This window comes from Numenius arquata, chromosome 29 (assembly GCF_964106895.1).
Source record: "Numenius arquata chromosome 29, bNumArq3.hap1.1, whole genome shotgun sequence".
NCBI classification, from domain to species: Eukaryota; Metazoa; Chordata; class Aves; order Charadriiformes; family Scolopacidae; genus Numenius; species Numenius arquata.
In genome coordinates, this window is record NC_133604.1 from 1433478 (window position 1) to 1449066 (window position 15589).

Consider the following 15589-nt stretch of genomic DNA (forward strand, 5'->3'; position numbering starts at 1 on the left):
CTCCGTCCCTTCTGCCTCCCAAGTCCGGGATTGATGGACGGGGCGGGGGGGGGGGGGGAGGGGGCTGGTGGGGAACATCTTTTAGTTCTTAAAAAGTTCAGCGAGTTCCAGGAACATTATGTCACTTTGACAAGGAAATGAATTGCAAGGCCATCAATCAGAGCTGCAGGCGCCCAGATCAAAGGGCCCCGCGGCGCTCGGGTTCCCTTTTACAGCCAGAGCCCTGCACGATCCCCCGCGCCCATATTCCCTGTGGTTGCTGCAGCAACAGCACGCTACGGCGGATGCCTCGCATTTTTATTCACACCACACATGTTTCCACTCTAACACTGCAATAACTAGAAAAACCTGCGAAACCAAAGCTGCTTCCCCAGCCTCCAGGGGCAGCGGCTATTCCTGGCTCCCTTTAATGTTCTCAATTTATTAGCGTTATCCTCCTTTTTTTCACGCAGGATAAAATAGAGATTATTTTTGTCCTCTCTAACAAAGAAAAGGAGCATGCAAAAAAAAAAAAAAAATACCAAACCCACCCCAAGAAACCTTTTTGCATCAAGGCTCAGCCTCTGATTTTGTGCCCGGAATTATTTGCAGCCGGAATCAGGTCCTCGGCCATCAAAGCGATGGTATCGGCAGCACCGGGCTCACACATGGACCGCGTTATCCCAGCTCTCCGCAGCGGCCAGCAGGTTTGCAGCCCCCTTTTACCAGTGAGAAAAGCGAGGGTGGAGCTGGGGGTGGCACTTTCTCAGCTTCCCTGGCCCAAACTGGCTTTTGCACAGGGCGTGATGTAGGTCCTGTCCCAGCCCCACTGCCCACCGAGAGCAAGTCATTGCCTCTGTGGAGGTTGGTCAGGTTGAACCCAGCTCTCCCCATCTCCCTCTTTATGCTGTTGTAGCAGATGCAGCCCTGGTTTATGCCACACAGCACAAGAAAAATCATGGGTTCAAGCCCTTCCCAAAACCCAAGGATGGAGAAACCTCCTGTCCAGCTTCTTTACACCTGTGGTGGTGGAGCATCAGCTCCATACCGAGCTCTTCTCCAGTGTGCATTAACCCAAAGAACCCATCTACCCGTTGAGACCTCCTGCCATCACAGTCTACCCAGCTCAGTGTGTCCAACAAGGCCAGGACAGATCCCCACACTCTAGATCCAACTCATGAAAGCCAAAAGATGTGTCCTGTATCACCAGTGAATAAGAAGCAAATTGGTGTAATACATTTGTTTGCTCTCTGTGATAGTAAGTGGTTCCTTTGCTCTCCCATGGGGGTCCTGAGTGGGACAGCGTTGGACCCGGAGTCATGGCAGTGCCACACTGTCCCTCAGACCATGCAGAGAGCAACCACCTCTTGCTCTGGTGGACCATCCTTGAAAACTTAACGGCAGACGGAGAGAGGCCAACAGGACAACAGTCTGATGTTTGAGCTGGTGAGTTGTACTGAAAGGAGGGGAGGAAGGGTTTGCTCAGCTCTCCTGGGAAGCCTGGTCCCCCATGGGGACAGCATGGAGTTGGGCTGGGATCATCAGGGGTTTTAGAGACCTGCTTATGGGGAAGAGACTGAGAGGTCTTGGCTTGTTTTGCAGCGAAGCAGATGGCAGAGTGGGGTCAGAGAGAGATCCAGGAGTGAAGGCTGGTGAAGAACATCCACAGGTGGTGTGAGGCTGAGACAGAAATGGGCTCAGACTGACCACGATGGCCTTTCAGCCCACCAAAGGATGCAGTTTTGAGGAGACGCCTCAGTCCCTTTCTAAAGAAACCTCAGCTCCCACCTTGACCCCACGAAAGAGCTTCCATTTGAGGTCCTGCAGCCCCTCTGCAGTTACTGGTAGCCTCAGCCCTGGTTTCCAGGCAGTGGACCCCCTGCTCCCTGCCCATGTGTGCTTTGGCAGCGTCCCTGCTTTCTGTTTTTCACCTTTCCTTTCTTTCCAAAGGGCTAACTGGCAAGAGCCTTTTCAGCATCTTCCAGGCTCAGATCTGCTGAGGACACCCCAGCGCCGGGGACATTTCCTGCCTAAACCCAAAAAAAAGCTACTCAGGAAAGATGGATGTGAGTAGGGAGAGGGTGGAGGAGGAGAACCAGGAGGGAAGGTGGGCAGAGGGGCTGGGACATGGTGGGAATTCAAATCTTCCATCTGGTGGCTTCTCACTGAATCAGGCAAAATCAGGCAAGCTAGGCTTTTTTTTTTTTTTTTCTCTGCATATTTAAGGTCTGAAATTTTCACTGATCTGTCAAAACGAGCATTATAAACCCCCCAGCTAACTGGAAAAGCAAAGTTATTGAAACCAGTTTGGTGACTCGTGACCTTTCCATGAAAAGTTTATATTAATATTCTTCAAAAAAAAACAATCTCTGAAAGAACAAATTGAAATGTTTAAGGGAAAAAAATACCCTTGCCACAAAGCATCCAATTCTGGGTTAAAAAGCCCATGCGAGCAGTTCGGGGAGCTCTGCTGATCCTTCTGCAGATCAAAGCTCATTGTATTTCTCCTTTTGCTCAAGGATATCAGCAACAATACCAAATACTTCACTTCCTTCATCCAAAACCATTCACCAGCGAAATTAAATTAAACTTTTTTTCTCTTTTTTTTTTTTTTTTTTAGAAGGAAAACAATAATAATAAAAAAATAATAAAAAAATAAACCCCAGGCCCAAGCCCGTGCCTCAGCTGGTCTTCATTGACAGCTCCCCAGCCCTCGGCAGAGCTGAGCCAGCTCCTCCAAGTGCAGGATCAGAGGATCCTGGATCCTGCCTCAATCCTGCCCTCCCTGGGGTATTTTTTCCTCGCCCTTTGTTTTCTCTCGCTTTCCCAGGCCCCTGTGATCTATTGTCTTTCCGCATTAGGAAAATCTGATATTTGTCGCTGTCTTGACGATGCTCACGTGTGAGTAATGTGTTGAGCCGATGCCCTGCCGGCCCCATGGGCGTTGGTGAGGAGGAAGGAGCAAGGTCACCAGGTTCATCCCAGCAGGTCCAAGTATCAACCTGTTTCTGAGCGTCTTTTACTTCTTTAAGCAATATTCGACATTTTTCACCCGTTGGCTCTCTGCCAGCTCCCATCTGTGGCTACTGCCACCCCTGACACAAGCACAGGGAGGATGGGACTGAGCCAAAGCCCTCTCAGATCCAACATCACAGAATCATAGAATTGTTTTGGTTGGAAGAGACCTTTAATATCATTGAGTCCAACCATCAACCCGACACTGCCCAACCCACCACTAACCCATGTCCCTCAGCACCACGTCTGCTTGTCTTCTAAACACCTCCAGGGATGGCGACTCCACCACTGCCCTGTGCAGCTTGTTCCAATGGTTGACAACCCTTTCAGCGAAGAATTTTTTCCTAATATTTCCTAAACCTCCCCTGGTGAAACTTGAGGCCATTTCCTCTTGTCCCATCACCTGTTCCTTGGGAGAAGAGACTGACCCCCATCCTTCAGCATTGCTCAAGTCTCCCTGGGACTGGGGCCGAGGTGGCTCTTTGAGATTGACATTGCACTTGGGCCCTCAACCAGCATGAAGGAAAGTTCGAGAGAAACCCATGGAAGGATGTGAAAACACATATTTTCTTAAAATAGAGAAAAGTCCTTGCAGGGCGTCTGCATCCCAAGTGAAAACGCAGCATCCCAGTGGGTGTAGCTGGGAAGACAAAGGGGTTGGAAAGGGTTTTGCTGTGAGCACTGATGGACACCAGGATGTGTGTCTGGTCAGGAAGGCTATGGTCTATGGCTGGTCTATGGAGCACCTTTTTAAGAAATACCTTGTAGCTGAGCTTGAATTGAGGTTTTTCTACCAGAAATGGGTATCTCTTGCTTCAGCAATGTTGGCCAAGTCGCTTGCTCTTATTCAGCCCCACCTCAAAGAGCGGAGAGGACATCCTCTTCCTCCTCCTCTTCAGGCTGTAGGGAGCAGGTCAGAGGTCCTTGAACAGAGGTTCAAGAGAAGACTGCAGTGCAACAGCCCAGATTATTTAGGATGAAGATAATACTGACAAGATGAGAATATTAATTTGTTATATGCAGCAAGACAAAAAAAAAAAAGGTCGTTGCATTTAAAGAAGTTTCTCCCACATCCTCCTGGTCCTGCCCTGCCTGAGCTGCCGCGTCCCCATCGCTGCCAGTCAGGGGTAGGTGGGGATCCCCCCGCAGCTCGGAGCCGGCTCATCGGTGCAGGAGAACTCGGTAGAACGTCATATACCTCTGTTAGTAAAATATGTTATATATGGAAACTTGTTAGGTGTCATGAAAAGGAGCTAATTTAAAACCATCTATAAGGAGACAGGCATATGTCAGCTCATCAATTTATGTTTTATTGATATGATTTTAATTATTTCTGATGAATTACTGATACTGTTTTAAGCTACATTTTTCCCATAATACCCCTTTGTGCTCTCATTCGTGCTCTCATAAGACAGAATAACAAAGCAAGATTGTAGGAAGGCCTGTGGAGCTCTGCCAGGGATGGATCCCAATGTCCCCAAGGAACATCATGCCAGAACTTCAGTGTCCCTCCAGAGACTCAGGGTGAGAGTTCCCGATGACCAAGAGCAGGGAGCAATGCCAGAAGAGCGTGATGAACAACCTGGTCTGGTGGGAGGTGTCCCTGCCCAGGGCAGGGGGGTTGGAACTCGATGATCTTTAAGGTCCCTTCCAACCCAAACCATTCTATGATTCTATGAGCAGAGACAGCTTGGATGAGGTCAAGACATGCTGGAAAAGCAACCTCTTGGACAGGCAGAGGGCATAGGCAGGAGATGGGAAGGTTACTGGAGCTCCCAAAAGCTCCCAAAAGCTCTACTTTTTTTTGTAGGAGGACTTTGGGAGCTGGTGGCTGGACGTGGGAGGATGGTGGGCCACCACCAATGGACTCCAATTTCATGTGCTGATTCTACTGGTGTGATAACACAGGGCTGAAAGAAATCTAATATAAGGTGGAACCTGTGCAGAATATTTTATGGCCTCCAACCCTGGCTAAAAGAGGTGCCGCTCTCCCAGCATTTCTGCAGGGAGGAGAAAGTGAGTTTATTTGTAGACAAGCTGAGGAGCGGTGTAAGGAAGTGATACAGCTCATAGTGCTTGATTTCCTGGGGAAATCAGGAGCTGAACTGGCTGTGGATGCAGCTGGAACAGGATCTGGACCTGTCACACCCTCCCTGTCTGCTGCCATATTTATTTGAGAGGAATATGATAGTCGATGAGTGTTGGCTTCCTTCCACCTGTATAATAAGGGCTATTGTAGACTGCCAGAAATGTAGACAGAGGAAGAGGGATGGATGGATGCAAACTCAAGTTCATTTTGAATTATGCCATTTCCCAAGAGCAGTATGGATGCCTGTCATTGTTGCTTCTTCCTTTGGACTCAGAGAACACCGTGTATTGCTCATTGAAACATCCATTGCCCCACATTTCCACTTGAATCTCTCCTAGACGAAAGTCTCCTATTCCAAAGTGGACAAGTGGATATTTCGGGCCGGGTTTTGTAGGGTCAACCAGGCTTAAAAAATTAAAAAAAAAAGACTAAAAAAAAAAAAAAAAGACTAAAAATCAAAAAAGATTGCCCTGAACTCCATGGCTGGTGCTCACATTAGCATAGGCAATGTCCCCTGACATCCGGGCAGCGGCAGGAGCATCTGTGCCGGAGGCCTTGGGGGTGTCGGTGGAGGAGGGAGGGAGGAAATCTGGAACCCATAAGCTCCACTGATGTTTGCGTTACCTTGCTCGGCTGCATTGGTCTGTGCCTGGTCCGCCCACGGTCCTCCTCGTCCTATCAGCAAGAGCCATTCCCAAAAGTTATCCGAACGCCCTCCTCTCTGTAGCCCAAAGGAAAAGCCAACCGAGCTCCTTGGAGGGCTCTGCAGGGCTTGGGAGGTTTGGGGAGGCTGAAGGGTGGATGCTCCGGGCTGCACCTCTTGAGCGGGCGCTGGCTCCTCTCCGGGCCACCTGGCCCATGTGCTGCGGCCACCGCACCTCGTGAGACCCCCCGAGCCCTTCGCCTGCGAGGTGCCGAGAAGATGAAGGAGGAAAGCATGTGCCCGGACTCCCCTGAAGGCAGCCTGGTCACCAGCGAGGAGGAAGGCGAGCGGCTGCACAAGAAATGCCTCCGCAAGCGGGGCCAGGGGGGCAAGCCGGCCGAGGAGTGCGGGGCCCCCTCGCCGCAGGGCAAGCGCAGCAAGCGCAGCCCTGTCCCGCAGTCCTTCGAGGACGTGCACACGCAGCGCGTGATCGCCAACGTGCGGGAGCGGCAGCGGACCCAGTCGCTCAACGACGCCTTCGCCGAGCTGCGGAAGATCATCCCCACGCTGCCCTCCGACAAGCTGAGCAAGATCCAGACCCTCAAGCTGGCCGCCCGCTACATAGACTTCTTGTACCAGGTCCTGCAGAGCGATGAGCTGGACCACAAGATCACCAGCTGCAACTACCTGGCCCACGAGAGGCTCAGCTACGCCTTCTCCGTCTGGAGGATGGAAGGGGCTTGGTCCATGTCCGCATCCCACTGAGCCGGGGTACGTACCGCCACCGCTGCTCCTCCTGCATCCTCCGTGCATCTCCCCATCCCGCTCCTGCGGGGGGAGCGCACAGCAGCCGCCCCCTCCTCGGGCTCCACGTGCAAGCGATTTGCTTTAACGAACCCCAGACACCACCAAGGCCGGCGGTCGGAGGAGGTGGCGATTCCCAGCCTCGCCGGGGCCGGTGGGACGTTGCAGGGGGCCGAGCGGAGCCCTAAAGCCACTGGTGTCATTTAGCGGGGTCTGGTCCGGGGCAGACTAGTGAAAGGTTTAAAATGAGGGCTTTAAAAATCTGATTTATCCTCCCACGGTGGGCCGGGAGGGTGTGTAAATCAGCAGACACCCTCCCGAATGTGCTTGGGCTACCGAGGTGTCAAAACGGCACACGCAAGATGAGCGGTGGCCCCGTAGCCATCGGCCGATGGTGGTGGCTGCTCCCACCATGCCCACCTTGTCCTCGCCGCCCTGGCCAAACTCCGCAGCCACTTCCCAAAGCCATTGGGTGGCCCTGAAGCCACCAGGCTTCCTCCCGTCCCTCTCCTAAAGCTCTGCAGATACGATGGGACCCGTTGTCCCCTCGGATTTGTAGCCACCCTACGCTGCAGGGCACGGAATATCAAGCGAGGCTGCCGGGCAGCGAGGTTTTCCCACTTGCACCCCTTGTCTGTTGTACTCGGCACTATCCAGCCGCCACCTGAGCATCCCTTCAATCGCCGGCAAAGCTTCTGAGAGGGGAATAATCCTATTTTCAGTGTTTTAGGTCTCCTTGGGCCAGGAGTAAGAGGAAAGGGGGGAAGAAGGGTCAGCTACGAGCTAACATTTCCTTCAGCCCATGAGCAGGAGCGGGAAGATCTGGAGGACATTCCCAAACTGTGGACTTTAGGGACAATTCATGGGAGCCCAGCCCAGCTCCCGAGAGTCCCCATTGTCCCCTAATCAGGGCCAGGGCTTCTGGCTTTCCTTGGGCACAGGCTCGTAGCCCCTGCCTTGTCTTGGCCCCGGTGCTGGGGTTTAGGGATCACCGGGTCCTCTGGGGAAGCCAACGCCAAAAGGACTCTGATTTTTCTTGCACCCACTACTAAGGGCTACAATGTGGAAAACGCTTTTATTCTTATTTCAAGGTGGAAACCCCTTTTATTCTTATTTTCTGCCAGCAGTTGGGGTGAGCCTCGTGCAGCATCCCTGCGTGCCATGTCTCCTCCTGGCCGGGCAGTGTGGGGCCGCGGGTGCCCGTGCCCGGCCGTGGGCTCCCCGTGGGGTATTTATACCAGCAGCCGGTGCAGAGCCTGCGATGGGAAGCGCTGAGCGGGTGCAAGACCCGAATTTAAGGCCACACTGAGCCCCAGCGGGAGCAGGGAGCTGGCGCGATGCTGCAGCCCGACATGAGACCCAGCCCCAAGGGCGATGGGGTCCCAGCAGCTTCGCCTTTAGGGTGTGTTTGGGGGAAGCCATAGTGCAAAAAAAAACCAAACCCAAATCTGCTCTCCACCCTGGTCTCACATTTTTACAGGCCAGAGGGAGCAGGAAAGGGGGGAAAACTACCTTTCTGAGACAAAATAAATCACAACAAATTCCTGCAAAGCTGCCCAAATGATGCCCGGGTGATGAGGGACCCTCTGCTGTGGCCGATGTCCCCCCTGAGCACCGCTGACCCTCCTTTTTGGGGGGTTTGCCAATTAACAGCCCTGAATTTCAGGCCAGATCTGCAGATAGAGGTGCAGCCGCCGGCTAAAGATGTTGACCGGCTCCCAGGGGGGTTTTCATTTAAGGATGTGCCACATTTAAACTCTTGTTTCCCTGCAAACCTTGCTAAGATCTCTTCTAACCAGCAGAAAAACTGCCAGTTTTCTAAATCCCTGTATAGATTTAAATTAATCTGGGCAGACCTGGTTGTTTAAAAACTGATGAGAAAGACCATCCTTGCGGGAAGCAGAGTTGTTGCCCCTTTGCCGGGGCCGGGTCCCCCCGGGGCACCTTCCCCTTGGGGACAGCCAGCACCAAAGCCTGTGGCTACTTGTTCTCACTTTGAGAAGCCAAAAAGCTGCCAGGGACAGTTGGGATGCTGAGCCCATACCCCCCCCCCCCCCAAAAGCCTCCCTCACCCTTTTCCGGGCACCACATTTTTGCAGCCCAGTGAGTTTGGCAGTTTCTGGGGTTTTCCTGTTTTGGGGGTCACAGGATGCTCCATGCTCGGCTCTGCCCCACTCCTGGGTTTCAAAGAGAGGTGGAATCAGCCGGGTGGGAGCGTGGGTTCCTTTGCTGGATGGTTTTGAAAAGCTCCAGGTCTGTGCTAACGAGCTGTGCACATCGTTAAAGCCCAGGTGAAGGGATTTTCACCTTGTGGGGGGTTTTGGAGTCCCCTGCCTGTCACCCCCCACCTTAGGGCTGTGGGCACACACGCGTGTGTCTGCTGCCGGTTGCGTGTGCGGGCTGACGTGCAGCCCTGCGCCCGGCCATTGACTTCCAGACCTGTTTATTTAAGCTGAGTGCTTGGCAGGAATTGTGTTCCCATGATAAACAGAGGAATTAAAGACCTTTAGCGATCTTAAAGACCTCTCTGCTAAATGAAAAAGCCTCCGTGTGAAAATCCCTCGTGCCCTGAGAGCGCGGTACCCTCAGCGTGCTTCTCATCACTGGTTAATGTTCATCCCAAGCGGCTCCCGTTCTTGCCTCGAGGCAAAGCATCCTTCAGCTGAATAGATAATAACCTGCTTTGTGCCAACCTGCAGCGGTATTCGGGTACCAATTAGCAGCTCCCAGTTGGGAGCGACGGGAGGAGGATTTGCTAAGCAAAGAGCCAGAAGAGGGAAGAGCCAGCGGGGAAGCGATGCCGGGGTTGGAAAGGCTGCAGCTCCCTCCCGTAAGTGAATTAACCCAGCGCTTGCAATGGGACTGTAATTTTATAATGTAAAGCAGCTAAAGGCTGCTGCGAGCGCCGGCAAACTGGTCCCCGCTAGAACCCAGCCTATTAAATATCAAAGGGCACTGGAAAAGCTGGATGTGGATATGCCCTTGTTAACCAGGAGACATCATCCGGGGAAAGAGGGATTGAGCCCTCAGGCAAGAAAAATAATGTTTGAAGTCCCCCAAGCTCACGGTTTTTCAGCACAGTCTTGAGCACATTAAAATGGTTTCTTTTTCCTGCTGGAGGAGAAAATGAGGCTGGAAACTGAAACTGCTGGGGGGGAAAGACTGGCGGAGTTGTAAGGGGTGATATTCCTTGCCCTTCATTTGTCTCCCTGGATTTATTGTCTTTCTCGTGTTGCCCTCACTTAATTGTCTCTCCTGAAAGACCTTGGATAAATCTTCCCTTTGGGGACTGTTGCTCTTGCTTGGAGTCTGCTTTGTCGGGTGGATGTTTCATTTTCTTTTATTTATAAATACGTCTCATTGCACAGTATTAAAGCACCAGGGCATTAAAGGAGCTCGGGGAGAGCTCCCTTCCTCTTTCAGATCTGCTCAGAAAATGCATTTAAAGCAGCATCTGCTTCAAAAAGCCGAGACCCCTCTGCAACCTGGCAAGAAATTACAGTCCCGCCTGCCTTGCTACCCTGACTCAGTCCTTTAAAAATGGCAAGAAGTGGGTCCATTGTCTCCCTGCGGGTTAAACTGGCGGCCCCGGGCCCCCAGGCTGGGTTAGAGCAAGCCCAGGACTGGGCTCCTCCGTAGCCAAGTCCAGCGGATGAGGAAACATCTTGCTTTCACTTTTGGTTTGAGCTCCCAGAAGAGACGAGGAATTGCCCAAACCCTGGGAAATCTCTGCCTGGGTGATTTTTCTTGGCTCCAGGTTAAGTCCCAGCCGTGCTCCCGTCCACACAGGATGCTTCTGGGATTTGCTCCCTGCTCTGACATGGAGCAGGTTTAGAGGCCAGAAGGTTCCTCCAAAGGCCGCTGTCTTCCCCCAGGAGCGCAGAGCCGGGGTAGCCACGGCGTCTGCAGGATGGACAGGTAGAAGAGGAGATGTTTGATGCCTTGAAGGCTCCAGTGTTGGTTCCCCGGGGCAGGAGGAGCTGCCGTGGATGGGGGATGTGGGAGAGCCCCCAAAATCTCAGAGCTGATCTCATGCAGGGGCTCCGGGTAAGGGTGCAGGACCAGCTGGGGCTGGGGATGCTCAGTGCGATCACCACCAGCCCACACTGTGCCAGGGCTGTCAGGGGACACAGGGGACACCCCGGCTGCTGTGCAGGAGCAAGGGGTGGCATCACCTTGGTGTCCCACGTCTGCTCTGCCGCAGCTCCCGGAGCCCAGCCCGGAGCGGGGAGAGCCACAGGCTGCCCAACCACCTCTCTCCAGGTCCCTTGGCACAGGACCCAGCACAAGGACGTAGCAAAGGGCGATGGGGGCTGCACTTAATTTCACCATCAGAAAACCCTTTTTCCAGCAAAAACTTCCACCTTTCTATTCAAGACGGAAGAACTCAACACTGAACCTGTCTGGAGGGACCAGGGCCCTCTCCATCGCAGGAAGGCAGGGTCTCAGCGCTACTCAGGATTAGTTAAAATTAAAACAGATAAAATTACGGAGCCAGCCCTCGTGAGCATTGAAATGTCGGCCCGTTTACGATCCCCGCGAGGAGACAGGCTCGCTAGATCTCAGCTGCGTTCGCTTAGCCCAGAGGAATGCCTTTGAAACAAGCCCGTATTTCATCGTCAAATGTCACGGGAATGCACCTGGGATCTGAGGGGGAACGGAGGAGATGCGTTAACGAGATGGGCTTTGCATTTAATTTGCTTTTATAGGGCTGTACCTGAGCAGAGACGAGGGTGTTAATGCGGCAGAGGGAGGGGAGGGCATTGGGGACGGGCTCACAGGGGGATGGATGCGTGTCCCTGCTCCATGTCTGGTCCACGCCAGACCCGTGAATGTCCATCCCCAATTCCAGGCTCGGAGAGGGGCTGGGCTCCTCTGGAGTCTCTTCTCTGACCTTCAAATCACGCCGTGAGTGCGTTATTTGGTGTTAGACCTTCCTGGCTTGAGACGTGGCCATGCCGTGAGGCAGGGGGAGCTGGGCTGAGATGCTCATACCCGTTCTTCCCACATCCCAGGACATCCCCGTGCCGTACCGGTTGGATGCCAGCCTTTCTGGTTGTCCGTTGTGCTGGGCACGGTTGCCCCCGAGCCCCGTGGATGTGCACAGCGCCCGCCACTGAGCTTTCAGACCGGGGTCCCAAAGGCTCGGCAATGGGACACATCGGGATTTGGGGATTTTTTCTCTCTCTGCCACCCGGCTCGGGCAGGCTCTGTCCTGTCTGCGAGCCCCTGCCTGCGCAAAGGGTGGGCAGGGGCTGCCCCCGGCTGCATTACCTCAGCCGTGCCCAGGGTTGAATTACTGGAGGGTTTGATTTATTCCTCTCCAGGCTTCTCTCCAGAGAGTTAAGGGTCTCAGCTCTTGCACAGAGAAAAAGCAGGAGGCAAAGCCGGGGAGGAGGGGAGGGATGAAATAAAACCAGAGACCTGGGGGTGATGAGGAGGAAGCCAGGGAGCGCCAGGGCCAGCAGAACGGAGCCATTGCCCCACGGGGGGACTCTCCCCGTGCCAGGTCCCTCAGGAGCCCCCGGAGCCATTTCTCATCTCCTCCAGCCCTTGCAGGAGCCGTTTGCCCCTGCCCAAGGTCCAGCTCAGGCCACCAGCTTGGCTGGTCCTGCTCCTGCCCTGGGTTCACGGCCCCCCGATCCCCGGCTCCCGACTGGCGCCCGGCAGCTCCACAGGGTTCCCTTCGGCGTCACCAGCCCTGGGGACAGCCCGTCATCCTCCAGGCTGGAGAGCGAATGGTTCATCACAGGATAACACTGGTCTCCCCCACGGAGGGAAGGAGAGACGAGCGGTTTGGCTGCTTTCCTTCTCCGTCCTCCCAGAGCAACATATTTGGGGTAAAAGCTGTGATTTTTTGGAACACTCAGGGTCCCGGGTTCAGGTGTGGGGACGATTCCCAGTGCATCCCATGCAAACTGTGGCTGCGGGGAAGTCTGCGAATGCGAAGCACGAAGGCTCAGGAGCCAGCGACCGAACGTGGCTCTTCCCAGCCCAGCGCCGGATTTTGCATGGTTTTGGGAAGCTGGGTCTGGCCGCGCCAAAACCTCGGCGTCTTGGCAGCCAGGGCTGACCCTGCCTGTCTCCCCCCAGGTCTCCCGCCTCCGCCTCGATGGAAACAGCCGCAGCTCGCCAGCACCCGGCACCCAGACCCGGCCACCCCGCTCTCCCCCGGCACCTGAAAAACTCCAGCAGCCTCCGCGGGAGCAGGAGAGAGGGACCCCTCGGACCCCCTAGCCCCCCACCCGGGGCTGCTCTGACCCCTCGGCAGAGGGACCCTGAGCCAGGACCCGGCTGGTTTGGCTTGGAACAATGCTGTGCATGAAGCTCTTTAGGGTGTAATTTATTGTTGACTCGCAGGTAAGGACCAGTCGAGTTCTCTCCTCCGGTACTGGCCGCTTCCCGAGCTGTGGGGGAGGCGATGTCCCCGGCACAGCGGGCTCGGTGTCCCCCGCTTTCCAGGACGATTCCTCTCAGGATGCTGGGACCCTCGCTGGGCTGGTCCTGGGGATGTGAGAACTCAGCGTCCAAGGCTTTGGCCAAGGAGGGAGCGCGGAGCCCAGCACGGCTCGGGTTTTACCCTGCTCTGGAGCTCTGCACCGCGACGATGCCACGGCGCGAGCTGCTGCCTGGCCTGCAGGGAGGATTTTGGGGGGCTGCTGGACCCCTCGACCAACCCCGAGGCTCACAACACCCCCGGCTCCCTCGTGTCCCATAGACGTGTCTGAAAATCAGCCGCTCTGTCGGAACAACCCAGTTTCTTTGAAATTATTGGAAAAGGCGTCTGGCGACGTTACACACAGCCCTTCCCTCCCAGAGTGGGAGCGTTTGGGGACATCTTGAGAGCGGTGCTGCTCCGGGGGGAAATTCAGGCTCTTTTGGGGGGATGACGGATGGTGTTGGGGTTTCCAGACGATCCCAATAAAGTCCAGGGGGAATTTTCCAGGGCTCAATCCTTGCTGTTCCTAAGGAAATGGCGCTGTCGTAAGCAGGAGGCGGCGCGGCCGCCCGCCCCCACACCCTCCCTCAGCGCCGGTGCTCGGCCGCTTTTATTTAAATTGGGCAAACGAGAATCAGAAATTTTTTCCTCGTTAGAGCAGAAAAACAGGGGGGAAAAGTCCCTGTGAGCGAGGCTGCGACAGGCGTGCAAGCCGAAATAATCCGCGTGGGAGAGACGTGCTACAAATGACTCAAGAGAAGTTTCAATTAGTGATCACACTTTATTCGACACCAGAGAATCCAAGGAGAAGCGACAGCAAGGCTCAGGCTACCTTTTTTTCTGTATAATCCTCAATTTCTCTGTACGCCGTGAGTGGATTCCCTGCTCCCAGGCGCCGGCCGCAGCCTTTAAAAACATCCGAATGTGCTTAAAAAAAATAAAAATTCCATTAAAAAGAGGGCTGTGGATGGCTTCGCTGCCTGCATCAGAGGAAGTATTTTACAGACCAAAAATGAAACCATAATTAGAAATGCAACTTTTATTTAAAAAAAAAAAAAAAAAGTGCTTTAAAAATAAAGCACTTTGTGGAGACTCAGGCTTCCAACCCCAATTTTTTAAAAAAGGGTAAAGTATCTTTTAAAAAATTATTTTTAAAGTAACATTTTGTTGAGTCTTTTTTTTTAAAAAATAAATCCTTATATTGACTTATTTTAAAATGAGTGAAACATCAGCCCTAAGGGAAGACCAATAATTTGAACCGAGGTCCTGGGTTTTTTTTCAATGCTCAGAGTCGCGGCCGCGGTTGCCGTTACCAAAGACACAGCAAGTTGTGGGGAGAAAAGGTGTTTGGGGCAGGGAGGGATGGTCCTGGAGATGTTCTGCCCCTTGTATCGTCATGAGTCCTGGTGGGAACCCCCTGCCCCCGAGGGACGGCCCCCCCAGCAGGACGTTGGGCGCCCCACAGCATCCCGTGGTTCCGTGTGGCTGTTCTCGCCACAACAACAACCCTTCCCCGAGTGACTTCTGGGGGGGGTGGGCTGAAGGTCCCATTCTCCAGTTACAACAGGGTGGAGTTCGCTGGTCCAGGACACACGGAGACAGGGCTGGCTGCTCCTGCCTGGAGCTGGAGGAGGTGTCCACCATCGCCTTCACGGTGGAACTCCTCTGATGGTCAGCTCTAAAACCAGGCAGAGGGGAGCTCGGGGAGGTCCTTCCCTCCATCCCTCCTCCAGGAAGCCACGGGAGCACCCACCCAGGCCTGGGCTTCAGCATCACCATGGCAGGACCTTCACCACCTCCTCTAGCCTCTGCGCTCAGCAGAAAGGGGTGTTTAGGGGGGACCATGGGGAGGGAAGGGGGACCCTTCCAAGTGAGCACATAACTCTGCTAGAAAATAACCGTGCTCACAGGGACGCCCCCACCTCGCCCCCACGTCACTTGGCCCCGTCTTCGGGGTGGAACCACAAGTGCCCGGTTGGCAGCTGGGGCCGGTGCCCCCCCGGGAGCCGTTCGGCACATGGGCCGGGGGGGACACAACCGGGGAGCAAATACAGAGGGGTCCCCAGGGCTTCGGCTCCCTCTGGGGTGACCCACCACAACGGGTGCAATGGATGAAGGATTTCTGGGCCACCCCAGCTTGGTGACGCTCAGGAAGGTCTCACCAGGCGCTCCCAGACCTGCCACGCTGGAGGCTGGGAAGGGCCAGCCCTTGAATTAATGAGCTTAATTAAAAACAGCTTTTTTTCCCTTTGGTGTCTTGCCCTGATAGACCCAGAGAAAACCTGAAAAACGTTAAATGCTGAAGAAATGAAGTGGGGAAAGAGGCCGTTTGCTTGGGGCATGTCCCTCTGCACAGCCTCCACAGCGGAGCTCAACCCTTGCACCCACAGCATTCTCCTGCAGAAAACTGGGGAACAAACTCTCCCCCGATGTTGAGCTTTGGGGTTCCTTGGAGGCGAGGAGCGGCCGTGGGCCACATCCCATCAGGAACTGCTCCTGTGTGGCATGAGCCCAGCTGGGACCCACTGGGAGAGAAGGGACGAGGTTGGGACTGGGCAGGGGAGGGACATGGGCTGAAGGAGGGAGAGGTGGCACCGGAGGAGCCACGGGATGGGGGAGC

General features: G+C 54.4%; 1 protein-coding gene across 1 annotated transcript; it reads left to right on the forward strand.

The window, feature by feature from the left end:
- The first annotated feature begins 6005 nt into the window (after positions 1-6005).
- LOC141476330 (twist-related protein 2-like) lies at positions 6006-6491 on the forward strand. Its single transcript, XM_074164996.1, has one exon. It carries the CDS (start codon positions 6006-6008, stop codon positions 6489-6491), a length of 486 nt encoding a protein of 161 aa, XP_074021097.1.
- The last annotated feature ends 9098 nt before the right edge of the window (positions 6492-15589 follow it).